Source organism: Fragaria vesca, linkage group LG1 (assembly GCF_000184155.1).
Source record: "Fragaria vesca subsp. vesca linkage group LG1, FraVesHawaii_1.0, whole genome shotgun sequence".
NCBI classification, from domain to species: domain Eukaryota; kingdom Viridiplantae; phylum Streptophyta; class Magnoliopsida; order Rosales; family Rosaceae; genus Fragaria; species Fragaria vesca.
In genome coordinates this window covers 9558255-9572435 of record NC_020491.1, presented here as the reverse complement: position 1 = coordinate 9572435, position 14181 = coordinate 9558255, and the positions used below count along the sequence as shown (strand labels likewise).

Below are 14181 nucleotides of genomic sequence, written 5' to 3'. Positions count from 1 at the left end.
CGGAGAACGACCAAATCTGGATTTGACGCTGCTCTTCGGACTCGTAGTGTTGCAGTGACAGGCGAGGAGGAGGCCGGGGTAATAAGCGGAGGCGAGGATGAGGTCGCCAGAGATGGTGGAGGCGCGGATGAGACCGCCGACGACAGATCTGTAAGTGAGAGTTAGAGAGAGAGATAAAGAGAGATGGTGGAGGCGAGGACTCTCCGTTGTGCTTTTTTGAGAGAGGCGAGGACGGATGAGGCCGCCGGAGATGGTGGAGGCGAGGCTGAGGTCGCCAACGAAGGATTTGAGAGAGAGAGAGAGAGAGAGAGAGAGAGAGAGAGAGAGAGAGAGAGAGAGAGAGAGAGAGAGAGAGAGAGAGAGGTTAGAAGTAGAGGTAAGTAGGTAGGNGGTAAGGTAGGTACGGTAGGTAGGTAGGAGGTTACGGTAGGTACCCGGTAACGGTACGGTACGGTACGGTCGGAACGGTACGGTCGGTAAAACGGGTACGGGTAACGGGTTTTAACGGTAACGGGGGTAACGGGTAACGGTAACGGGTAACGGGTACGGTACGGTAACGGTACGGTAACGGTAACGGTACGGTAACGGTAACGGTAACGGTAACGGGTAACGGTTAACGTTACGTACGTACGGTAACGGTAAACGGTAACGTAACGAAGTAACGAACGTAAGGTAACGGTAACGGTAACGGTAACGGTAACGTAACGTAACGGTACGTAACGTAACGTAACGTAACGTAACGTAGTAAGTAAGTAACGTAACGTACGTAGTAGAACGTAACGTACGTACGTACGTAGTAAGAACGTAGTAGAGTAGTAACGTACGTAGTACGAACGTAACGTAACGTAAGGTAACGGTAACGGTAACGGTAACGGTAACGTACGTACGTACGTACGTAAGTAGAAGAGTAGTAGTAGTAGTAGANAGANGNGANAGACAGNAGAGCATGANGANAGAGAGAGAGAGAGAGAGGTTGTTATGAAGGACATGGCGGTGGAAGCTTCTGGTTAGGTGTGGTTTAATGATGGGTACTATCGTCCTTATGGTAAGAATCATTGGAATGGGCTAAGATGTCACACCTCAAACCCGGTGCCGGTGGTTTCCAAGCACCTGACGCCGAACTCGAGGCGTGAGCGTGAAAAGTAAAAGAAAATAGAACAATTTCAAATACTTTTCTCGAAATAAAAGAAAATAAAACGTTTACAATAACAAAAATAATTACAAAGACAAAGCATGGCTTGCAGATCTATCTCACTTCTAATCTTTCATAACTCTTCTACTCTCTTGAACACGTCAGCTAAACTTCATAGTTAGTCTTCTCGAAAGATGTGTCTCGTGGTACCTGAACAAAATTATATAGGGGTGAGCTTACGCTCAGTAGGACCAAACCTCTTAAGATTATTCTTATCTAAGTCGCAAAATCAAGTTATCTAGTAACAAACAATACTTTAAATATAAATGATAACAATATGCAAATGAACTTCCTCCACTCGATTACTGGCTTATTAGTCCATACATCAAAAACATATGAGCCTACACGTCTCATATCGTGTAGATGTCTCCAATATACGACCTAACAAATCAGTAATATCTCACCACCTGTACCTCTTTTGTTAGTCATCTTGTTATATTTTTGGCATTCCAAACCCGGAACCCTATAAGATCTTTTTATTGATGTCCGTCATCGAAAGGGCCTACTTTCCCCAAACATGTGCACGTGTGGGCTAATCATAGATCTTGGATGCCCCATGAGGAAACTCAACTACACAAAATATATCTATTCTCTAGATCTTATTCTCATCTCTCCATAATCACCAATCTCACTAATCTCACAATTCCTCACAATGCATTATGAATGCAACAAATATCAATACTCATAATATATCATCCAACACATGCTTTTATGGAAAGCGATAACATTAATTATATAAATCACCGAATACCATACTTTTATCGAAAACAATAACAACCAAGAGTTAATCACTCAATGACACACAAAGCATCAATTTCAATTATAATCTAATTATCAATTTAAACAAAGGTTCCCTGAGAGAAACCCTACCTGGAATCCAAGCTTTAGCTCCGCTAATCGAAATTAGTAACTCAGCGATACGCGTTCTGAAATCCTTATGCTCATGCTCCTGGAATCCCGCATCTCACATTCGAACCTCGTACCAACTCTTCTTTCCGAGAAAGTAAGCGAATCTCTTCAAGTCGATACGATCAAGTCCTTGAAATTGATAAGGACACCCATCCAACTACAAATTCACTATGGACACCCAAAATATTCTACACCCATAATGTATCCTTCCATCCAAGCCTTCGGGTCTTAAACACATCCGAATTACCAAATGCACGTCACACCACCTTTACTCACCAACTTCCCTTGACATTATACTAAATCCAAATTTAGGTATAATCACTACCACCACCATTGTGAACACCGAATACTCCCTTCCCAATTTCACACAATCCTTAACTCCAATTCGGCAATCATGCTTTCATCAATAAAATGAACTCACCACTCTCCTTATTAATAGCACCTGCACTAATAAAGATTTACATACTACTCCATCATTAGCAGAACACATACCCTACTCTTCCCTTTCCTGGAGTTCAGTCACTTTGATCAACTGAATTACAAATATCAATACCAAAATGAAAAGAACAATTGTACTATCCTTCATTCCAAATGATACAATTCATCATTAATCCCTCAACTCCTTCAACTCCTCCGTTTCTGGAAATTAAGCAACATATTAACAAAACTCTGATCCAATGCTACTGCTAAGCTCAACCAAACCCATAAAATACCAACTCCTCCATTTTTAATTAAAACACCACCCTGCACAATAATTGAACACTACCAAAATCCCACAACTCCAACTTCTTCAATCTCATCCCAAAATCAAAACTGACTATCTCATACAATTCAGTATACCAACAAAGCCGGAAACCAATTTCTTCAACCCCACCGCCGCCGTGAACAACGTCACTCACAGCGGTCCACAACACTGCCCAAAATCTCAATCTCTCCAACACCCAACCAATCTCAATTCCAATTATAGAAACATGTAAAGCTCATCAAATAGACCAACTTTGATACCTGAGTCGACATCAAGCTTCACCGGAATCCGTCGAACCCTCGTCGGAAAACTCAATACCTTCATCTCTTCGATTCTCCCTCCTCATAGCTTTTATAGGTAGGGATTCTAGGCAAATAACTAAATTGACCATGGCTTTTATTGTTGACGCTTGTCATTTTCTAATTGGTGTTTATCACCCATAAGTGACCATATGGCTGGTTACCTAAGTTATTTCTGAAATTATTGAAAACTAAAGACAAAATTGAAGGAAAGCTGTAAAGGAAACGCTGAGAGGTTTTTAGGACTACATCTTTATATTTCTAATAGTCATGAACAATGTATATCTCTAATAGTCATGAACAAATAACTAAAGTACCCTTATACTTAACGATCTGTACACATACAAATGAAAATAATTGATCGACCCCCATAGCACGTGCTGCTCATTCAGTGATTCAGGTAATTAAATTATTGACGTCCCTACTACTCACTATTCATGATGGACCAAGCCACCAAGGTTTTGTATGGACCAATGTGGTTGTATGTATCCTGCGACACATTTATATCTACATTAATTTTCTTTTCTTTTTTTGTCGGTTAAATGAGATTTAATTTTATTCGGTGGTTTTTATAATCAAGGGATGATGGTGTACGATGAAGATGAGAGTACATGAATTATTTGCATGTAAAATTATTTGCATGTCGTGTGGGATCTGCAATTGGTCCTTCTTGAATGTGAACATGACTTCTGCGTGTGTTTTAACTTCGTCTGCAATACCTATATCAGATTTACCCCAACCTGCTGTGATTAGGGCTGGCAGAACTAGCTACTATAAAAATTCCTGAAGATGGTTATCAGTTGGGTCTGGAGAATTGCAGCAAGTGTATGTTGATGGGTCGTCTGCAATTAACATTGAAATTAAGAAACATCTTATACCCTGCACGATTTACGCCAGAAACTTATTCCAATGGGTCGAGGTTGTTATTGTTTACAATTTGCATATGAGGATTGTATGACAAGAATTTGGGCAATGGGTGCCATTGCTTTGAGGCCTGCAACATTGAGGTTCATGCGCTGGACTCCCAATTTTTCCCCTTGCATGTCAGCGCAATACAAATGCCCAAATATGGGTGATATTCTGCGATCTTGGAGCCCAAACAATATTTGAAATTTCCAATGAAATTAGCATCCCAATCAGGATTGATACGAACACACTTGACCGAAAGTTCAGCCTATATGCAAGGGTTTTGGTGGATATTGATCTTTCCACATAACCCCATTAGAGCTTAGGGTGGAACCCTAATTTTGGAAGTTGAGTATGAACATTTGCCTCTATTATGCTTTCATTGTGGTAATGTGAGTCATGCTATTAGCTCTTGTAAGCGGTATCGTCCTGCTCAAGCCAAGGAGTCATAGGACATTGAAATTGATACATGGAGGGGGCGAAAACGTAGTCGAACTCGTCGACATCATCCAAAGAAGAATAATGTTTCTCAAGTTTATGTTGTTAAGGAAGTAGTGGAGGTGATCCAACATATTGGAGATTACTCTTCTGCTGACCCTAATGTATCATCTGGGATTCACGTAGAGTACATAACGACATGGTACATGCACGCCTCACATGTTCCAGAGACACAACTAGCTAAGAATCTACTTCCTCGATCATCGAGGAATTATTATCTGTTCCCGGCACATTGCTGAGTGGTGTTCCCAACCCAATAATTCTAGGACATGTGTATTTTTTTTAACACATCACTCACCTGACTTAAAACGGTGTTATTGGTCTGTTATAGGGAAACAAGAAGAAAAGTTCAAGAAATCAGATCCATTCTTATGAAGGAGAAGGAAGCTCAATGAAACTCAGGTCGATCTTACGTACCCAAGTAAAACAAATTTCCACCAACAAAGCCAATTTAAGCTTCTATGTTCGGTTTATAGAGATTTGAGAGGAGAGAAAAAATAGATCTGAGTTTTCCTCTCTCCTCCACCGCCAACTTCCGAGCACCACCGTGTCCCACCGACTTCCGACAAATCGGTTCCTGCCTTCCCGATCGTCTGACGACATCAAAAACCGACTAACGAGCCAATATGCAGGTACCCAGAATTTTCTCTGGGCACCCAAACCTTCTTCCTCGCATTCAAGAACCAAAGAAGGGGTAGTTGTCTTCTCTGTTGGGATCTAAACTGATTCTTCACCCACATATATACAAGTCTGATGACAAAGCATAATCTCTTTGAACCCAATCAATATTTCACTACACATCGCTTTTGGATCCAAATCAAGTTCTTTGTTTTCTATCTTTTTCGTTCAATGAAGAGTGAAGAAGAAGAACTACTGCATAACGCAGATTGACGGAGTTAACAGGCCAAACCATCCACGTATTTCTTATTTAAATAATTTTACACGGGTCCTAGAACTATTGGGTTGGGAACACCACTCAGCAATGTGCCGGGTACAGGTAATAATTCCTCTCGATCATCATATACAAATGTTCATGCTCATATCAGTCTTTTGTGTTTTTGGTTTGACGAGCGTGAAACAACACTAGAAGATGACAATCCTCTTAAGTCTCTTCCACAATCTCAAAAAAAAAACCGAAATTGAAAAGAGATTCACCAGACTCTTACCCTACTTGCAATCGGACACACATTGTGTTCCCTGATCTGATTCGATCAACTCAACTTAGTTTTTATATATTTTGGTCATCTTTAGCTTTTTGTTATTTTTGCTATAAGGTTTTTGGGTTCATGTACCCTTAGGTTGTTTTTTTTTTTTTTATCTCCCCTTAGGTGCTTTCTTTTTTATCTAATGGAGTTCTTTATTTGCCAAAAAAGAAAAGAAATGAGGCCTAATACGAACACCTACATCAGATATATAGAGTTTGTGTTACAACTTTCTTTTGTACGCTTCCATGATCCCATCGTGCAATTAATTAGTTAGTTGGTTATGGCATTCTCTCTCATCATCTAGTGTTAATTAAGTTTAATTGATGTTTGTTATAGTTTGTTTGGAAAGTTAATTCAGAAATGCTCTATTATTCATTTTTCCAAATCTTTTTTTAATAAAAAATAAGAATGAAATATAGCAGTGTACGTACAACTCAAATGGAAGTTCAGAAGTTCAGATTTCAGAAGTTCAGAGTTAGAAAATATGAAAGGGATGAATTAGTAAAGTTGAGAAAGCTAGGCACAAACAATCCTTAAAGCAAGAGGCTGGTTTAGTGCTACTAATCACTAATTAGTCGGTAGAAGTGGCAGTAATATAATACGCTACACAAAAGAGGCCATGAACAAAGCACAAGATGCCTCCAGTGGAAAGAAAATGATGGTGTGTGAATCCACACGAAGCTCTTGACTTGTGGTTCGACCAAGTCCCTATCACCAGCATTGACAATCCAACGGCTAGAATGACCCTGATCATCATCAATCACAAGCACACTAATCAGATTAAGAACGAAAAATTAATTAACAGTGATGAATTAGCTTAAATTAATTAGAAATCACTCTAATTAGTTGACCATATATACCAGGTAAAGACGAGGCATGCGAGTGAGAGTTGCCTATTATACTCAGTAAGTTGGTGTTGGTTATCGACTAATCAGAGACTAATTGATTATATATGTCCTAATCTAATTTGTTGCTGTAACAGATGGAATCTGAAGGCTAATGAGGACATTCCTGAGTACATGAAACCAATTTATTCTACCATGTTCACCTTTGGCAACGAGTTAGCTGACCAAAACACACTTCCTCTTATTAAGAAAGCGGTACATACTTAACTAAGTCTCAATTATACATGCATATTAAAAACATGATAGTATGGCATCTTAGTTGGTTCCCATTATTATAATCAAGAAGAAGCCTAAATCCTTCAATCACATTCTAAAACTATGCCTTTGTTTGATTAATTCCTGGAATATAAAACTAACTGACGACGAGGAATCTACTTCATTAGAATAATTGAACCCAAATAATACTAGTTTTTGTTTGTGTGCTGCAGTGGGAAAATCTTTGCAAGTCTTATATGGTGGAAGCACGGTGGTTCTACGGCGGATACACACCAACTCTTGAGGAGTATTTGAAGAATGCATGGACTTCAGTGGGTGGTCCGGGAGCAATGCTCCATGCTTATCTGTTAACACAAGGATCCCAACTAACAAAAGCTTCACTTGAGTCCTCTAACCATGGCTATCAACTGATATACTGGGCATCCATCATAACACGACTTACAGATGATTTGGGCACTTCCAAGGTATATATCATATTCGTATAGATGTAACATATTATGTTAGGTGATACGTGACGTATTATGTCGTCAAACTTTAAATCCGAACGAAAAACTTGTATAATGTACATTTCACAAAAAATGGAAGATTCTAATATAAATACAATAGGGTCTTTGACAACATAATGTGTTGGACTGTCTTACCAGACTTCACCCTATGTACTAATCCTTATTTCTTTTCAATTGCTCGAAGGCTGAAAACGAGAGAGGGGATGTTGCAAAGTCCATTTACATGGAAGAGAAAGGCATATCGGAAGAAGAAGCACAAGAATACATAAAGGGCTTAATCTGCTATTCATGGAAGAAAATCAATGAAGAGAGTGCCAAAAGCTACTATATCAAAATCGATTGTGAACATGTCACTCAATATGGCACGAACTGCTCACTGCATATTTCAACACGGTGATGGTATTGGGACATCGGTTGGGGTGACTAAAGATCGTTTAGTCTCTTTGATCACAATTCCTATCCCTATCGATGATGATCATCATCATGTTATTCATGTTTCACAATAACTTGTTACGTGTGAAATTTGACTTGAATAACTGCATAGCAGGCCCAAATGTTGGAGAACATGTATTCGCTTGACTTGTCTGTTTCTGAAGCTAGACAATTGCTAACTATGATAGACCAATCAAACCTGGTGATCCGTATTTCTTTCATTCATCAAAAAAATATGTTACACGGACATGTTTCGGGAAAGTTCCCGATTTGAAAATATATTTCACGAGAAAAACAAGAAGCATTTTGTACAAGGAACCTTTGTATAAAAGCAGGTATTCTGCTCCACTGCTTTCAATCTATTCTAAATCTATTAAGTACAATAGGAACAATATATATATTGAGTCTTCTGTTCTTCTCCTCCTCTCCCTCATTCTTGTTCACAAAACTAACTAATAATGGCACTGCCAGCACCAGTACTGGAGCATGCACATCATACAACAGCAACAAAGCAATCCTCCTTCATTCTTTCAAACTCGTCATCCAAGGTTATTGATCCTCCGGTAGCTCATCAACGCCGACTAGCTCAATACCATCCTACCATCTGGGGTCCCAAGCTCATCGATTCCTTCTCCACTCGCTACACTGTATGGCAAACTTCGGTGGCTAACTGAATTCTTTTATTGTAACGTTACGAAATCGCAGCACTCATGCTTGCACTATATTATAGCATCTGACATATCGATCTAATTATTAATTCATCAATATTTTCGTTATTCTTGTTGCAGCATGAATCATATGCCTCAAAATTGGAGGGTCTGAAGCAGAATGTTTCCGAAGATTTGCATGTATTGAGTACCAAAGCTAAAGGCGATGCTTGCTTGACCTTAAAGCTCATAGACTCGATGCAGCGGTTAGGAGTAGCATATCACTTCGAAAAGAAGATCAAAGCGGCTATAGTTACTCTTGTTTCTTCCAGTACTGCTAGTACCACAACAGATCTGCAAACAGTTGCTTTGCAATTTCGAATTCTAAGACAATATGGCATTTCAATTAGCTCAGGTAATGTACTATACTTACATGCATATAAAACCATATATATTTAGCATATACTCTCAATTCAAGTGACATGTTGTTTACAGATGTTGACATGTTACTTCTCCCACAGATTTGTTTAACCAGTTTAGAAATTGCGAAGGAAGCTTCAAAGATAGCTTAAGCAATGACGTGGAGGGACTTTTGAGTTTGTATGAGGCCTCACACCTTGGAATGCCAGGAGAAGATGTTCTAGAGGAAGCCAAGAGATTTAGTTCGAAAAACTTGAAACAATCCATGGCAACACTGAAAGACGATAATCTACTCAAGCGAGTAGCGCAATCACTGCAGACCCCTTTACACTGGAGGATGCCGAGAATAGAAGCTCTGAACTTCATTACTATGTACCAAAGGGAAGATTCTAAGAACCTGCAGGCGCTGCTGGAGTTGGCCAAATTGGACTACAATCTTGTTCAATCAGTCCATCAGATGGAGATAAAGGAGCTTTCAAGGCAAGTATATATGGAAACGTTTTCATTTTCCGAACCCATATGATCAAGCAGTTGATATATTGCTTTACTAATGGAGCGAGATTTACAGTTTGAAAATGTAACTAACTTGCTTAATTATTAACTAAGACTCTAACAGTGTTTACTTTGCAGGTGGTGGAGAGAGTTGGATTTAAAATCAAAGGCAAGTTTCTCAAGGGATAGACTAATGGAGAACTACATGTGGGCAATGGGGATTTGTTATGATCCCCAATTCCCGCAATGCAGAATAGGCCTCACCAAGTTTGTGTGCATATTAACAGTTATTGATGACATGTATGATGTATACGGATTCCTGGATGAACTCGAGCGCTTTACAGATGCAGTAACTCAGTAAGTTGAATTGTTTATTAACCAACGTGTGAGACTGAAAGCTGATGATCGATTTGGTGATTCCTTAAAACTTCTTCTTCACACTGATCTAGCTCTGGTGTTTTTAACTTTCTATCGCAGATGGACTATGGAAGCAAAGGAGGAACTTCCTGAGTACATGAAGCCAATCTATATTGCCATGCTCGAGTTTGGCAATGATTTGGCTGACAACATATTCAAAAACACTGGTTTAAACACCCTCCCTTATATTAAGAACGAGGTAATTATCTAACACCCTCTCTAATGTTTCCATAAACTAATTAGTAAGCAAAATTAATTGATTGGTTATTCTGCATGGTTGTCGGCATGCAGTGGATTAATCTTTGTAAAGCCTATATCGTGGAAGCACGGTGGTTCTATGGCGGATACACGCCAACTCTGGAAGAGTATTTGAAGAATGCATGGACTTCAGTGGGTGGTCCGGGAGCAATGCTCCATGCTTATTTGTTAACGCAAGGATCCCAACTAACAGAAGCTTCACTTGAGTCCTTTAACCATGGCTCTCAAATGATATACTGGGCATCCATCATAACACGACTCACCGACGATTTGGGTACTTCCAAGGTATATATATCAGATAACAAACTTGAATCATACATATTTCACCTAAAGTAATTTGTCAACTGTAATATATATGTGAGACTCTCAGAATTTGTACAAAACATGAATTTGTACTAATTGTTGTTTCTTTTTTGATTGCTCAAAGGCTGAGAGGGAGAGAGGCGATGTTGCGAAATCTATTCAGTGTTACATGGACGAGAAAGGCGCATCGGAAGAAGAAGCATGCGATTACATAAAGGGTTTGATCTGCCATTCATGGAAGAAAATAAACCAAGAGAGTGCCAAAACAACCATACCAAGGTCAATCGTAAACCTATCACAAAATATGGCTCGGGCTGCTCACTGCATTTTTGAACTTGGCGATGGCATTGGGAACTCAATTGGGGTGACTAAGGATCGTTTGGTCTCTTTGATTGCAAATCCTATCCCCCTCGATGATTGATCATGACACAAGGAATCGTTTAACCTGTAATAAACGCACAACATGCAAGTCTTATCTATGTATCTATTATTGTGTGTGTGATGAATCACTATTCAAATGAAAATAATTGATCGACTATATATAGTACTGCTCATTCAGTACGTGATTCAGGTATATTATTGAGTATTAACGTCCCTACTACTCACTATTCACGATGGACCAAGGTGGTTGTATGGACCAATGTGGTTGTATGTATCCTACGTCCGATACAGTAACTTTTTTTTTGTCTTTTAACTTCTGTTGTGAACAAGACTTCTGCCGTAACGTCAACGTGGGTCATTTTATTAACTCTTGTAAGCGAGATGTCGTCCTGCTCTAGCCAAGGAGTCATATATAGGACATTGACATTGATACATCATACACGAAGGGGGCGAAAACGTAGTCTCGCCGACATCATCCAAAGAAGAATAATGTTTCTCAAGTCTACGTTGCTAATTAAGGAAGTGGTGGAGGTGATCCAACATATTGGAGATTCCTCTTATGCTGATCCTAATGTATCACCTAGATATTTCACGTAGAGTACATAACGACATGGTACAGCCTCACATGTTCCAGAGACACAACCAGTTAAGAATATCTACTTCCTTGGTCATCATATACAAATGTTCATGCTCAGATCAGTCTTTTATGTTTTTGGTTTGACGAGCATGAAACAACTCTAGAAGATGACAATCATCTTAAGTCTCTTCCACAATCTCAAAATAAAAAACCGAAATCAAAAAGAGATTCACGAGACTCTTACCCTACTGGTAATCGGACACACATTGTGTTTCTTGATCTGATTCGATCAACTCAGCTTAGCTTTTTATTATTTTTGCTAAAGGTTTTTGGGTTCATGTACCCTTAGGCGCTTTTTTTTTTTATTCTCCCAAAGTGCTTTCTTTTTATCTTCCCTTAGGTGCTTTCTTTTTATCTAATGGAGTTCTTAATTTGCCAAAAAAAAGAAAAGAAATGAGGCCTAATACGAACGCCTGCATCAGATAGAGTTTGTGTTACAACTTTCTTTTGTACGCTTCCATGATCTCATCGTGCAATTAATTAGTTAGATGGTTATGGCATTCTCTCTCATTGTCTATTGTTAATTAAGTTTAATTGATGTTTGTTATAGTTTAGAGTTTGGAAAGTTAATTCAGAAATGCTCGATTATTCATTTTTCCAAATCGTATTTTTTAATAAAAAATAAGAATGAAATATAGCAGTGTTCGTACAACTCAAATGGCAGAAGTTCCACTCGAGGGGAGAGTTATCACTTCAGAGCTAGTTAGAAAATATGAAAGGGATGGATTAGTAAAGTTGAGAAAGGCACAAACAATCCTTAAAGAAAGAGGCTGGTTTAGTGCTACTAATCACTAATAATTAGTCGGTAGAAGTGGCAGTAATATAATACGCTACACAAAAGAGGCCATGAACAAAGCACAAGATGCCTCCAATGGAAAGAAAATGATGGTGTGTGAATCCACACGAAGCTCTTGACTTGTGGTTCGACCAAGTCCCTATCACCAGCATTGACAATCCAACGGCTAGAATGACCCTGATCATCATCAATCACAAGCACACTAATCAGATTAATTAAGAACGAAAAATTAATTAACGGTGATGAATTAGCTTAAATTAATTAGGAATCACTCTAATTAGTTGACGATATATACCAGGTAAAGACGAGGCATGCGAGTGAGAGTTGCCTGTTAGGAGGAGCCTTTTGCAGCTCATCTTGAGAGCAAATGCAATTGTTGCATCCACCAAGCAAGTTAGCAATGATATGGGCAAGAACCAGAAGTGCTGCTGCACCTAGCCCTAGCTTGAATGCTGGATGGCTTGGCTCTCTACACTCAAAGATCCACAACCTTAATTGCTTCACCTATTCAAACAAGCAAATCTGGGTAATTTGTTTGAACTTTGAAGCCAAAAGCCAACTTTCCAATATGGAGTTAAACATGAACAAAGAGAACGTTTGAAAGATATTGAAAGATAGGAGGAGCCTGCTAATCGATCTGCTATATACGCGTACCTTGTTTTGTTCAAGTTCAGCTTCGATGCCGAGGATCCCAGCTACGATGTCCATGGCAACAATCAAGAGACAGACAAAGACGCCTCCTACTTTAACCATTCTGTGTTGCTCTTTCTATCTTCACTCTAATGTAATCTGCTGAGTTTGAAGGTAAGAAACAAAGCTAGCTCAGAGAATGAGATCGAGCAAATTGAAGACCGTAAGGGGCATTTTTATATGTATGAAAAAGGGTATGTAGTAAAGCAAGAAGAGAATGGAATGGCCTAGCTAGGTGATCAAGATAAGTGGGAAAAAAGCTTACTCTTGTCAACACACAGTGCTCTAAGCTTTAGCTTTAGCTTGCTTTTGGGTCTTCTTTCTCTTCTCTCTTCTTTTTTTCGGTGTTGGATTCCTTTGATAGGGGAGCAAGGAAAGTAGAGCATAAACCAGCTCACAGAAGAGCGTGCCTAAGCATCTCTGTATGCCCTTACGGCCTTACCCACTGCCCAAGATGAATATCGGTGTGGGTAATTTTTTCGATCCAAGACCTAGCTTTTGACTTGTAATATGAAGATTTTGATCGAACACCGTATACTCATTTGGATTTTGCACCAACAGGTCTTGTCACATTCATTTTCTTTCTGCAAGCATTAGAAATTGTAGTTGTGTTTACACACAAGGGTACGTAGTAATAGTACTTGGACGGTTGGACCAAATCATTCAGACAAAAAGATCGAGTTCTCTCAAGTCGATCTCAACCCACGTACACTCATGCAACCTTAGCTTTGGTTTTTAGGGTATCGGATTCTGTAGATCGAGTAACGTGATGTTCCCAAATTTTCTGATCTTGGAGAAGCAAAGAGGATTCGTTTTTATGATAAGAAATTAATATTATCCTAGCTAAGAGTATGATCGAACTGACAATACTGGAAACTACGTCTTAACCTCGAGACCCTCCTCCCAATCAATAACTACCTTGATGAAGGATAAAGTGTAGAGACAAAGAGATAGCAAGAGAATCATAATCTTATTCATTGATAGGTGCCCTTTATATAGGGAATTACACAATACCAATATGGTAAGGATATGAATACATAGATCTAGTCTAACTACATATCCTATTGGCATAAGGCCAAGGCACACATAGAGAATATCCTAGAACACTCCCCCTTGTGCCGCGCGCTGATATGCCGATGGTGATGATCTGTTGCCTCGTCAAAAACCTCGTCAAGTCACAAAAACCCTGTGGGAGAAAAACTGAACCTTGATCGTAGGAGAAAAAGAGTACAACGCACCCTTCACATTTGATAGTGACATGTATGTATGTGCTAGACTCCCCCTGAAGTTCGCACCTCCCCCTGATCTTTACATCAATCATAGGGCT

At 39.3% G+C, this 14181-nt stretch overlaps 2 protein-coding genes and 1 pseudogene across 2 annotated transcripts; 2 read left to right on the top strand and 1 right to left on the bottom strand.

Annotated features, from left to right (window-relative positions):
- The first annotated feature begins 6630 nt into the window (after positions 1–6630).
- On the top strand, positions 6631–7887 carry LOC101292458 (annotated as a pseudogene).
- Positions 7888–8239: 352 nt separating this feature from the next.
- On the top strand, positions 8240–10908 carry LOC101307148 ((-)-alpha-terpineol synthase-like). The gene is made up of 7 exons (XM_004287866.1): positions 8240–8460; positions 8602–8875; positions 8982–9360; positions 9511–9729; positions 9850–9988; positions 10081–10332; positions 10475–10908. The coding sequence occupies exons 1-7, from the start codon at positions 8272–8274 to the stop codon at positions 10769–10771; spliced, it is 1749 nt and encodes a 582-aa protein (XP_004287914.1). The 5' UTR covers positions 8240–8271; the 3' UTR covers positions 10772–10908.
- Positions 10909–12018: 1110 nt separating this feature from the next.
- LOC101306853 lies at positions 12019–13214 on the bottom strand. Its single transcript, XM_004287865.1, has 4 exons — positions 13120–13214; positions 12819–12953; positions 12460–12668; positions 12019–12341 (listed from the first exon to the last, which is right to left on the bottom strand). The coding sequence occupies exons 2-4, from the start codon at positions 12915–12917 to the stop codon at positions 12167–12169; spliced, it is 483 nt and encodes a 160-aa protein (XP_004287913.1). The 5' UTR covers positions 12918–12953; positions 13120–13214; the 3' UTR covers positions 12019–12166.
- Between the last annotated feature and the right edge of the window lie 967 nt (positions 13215–14181).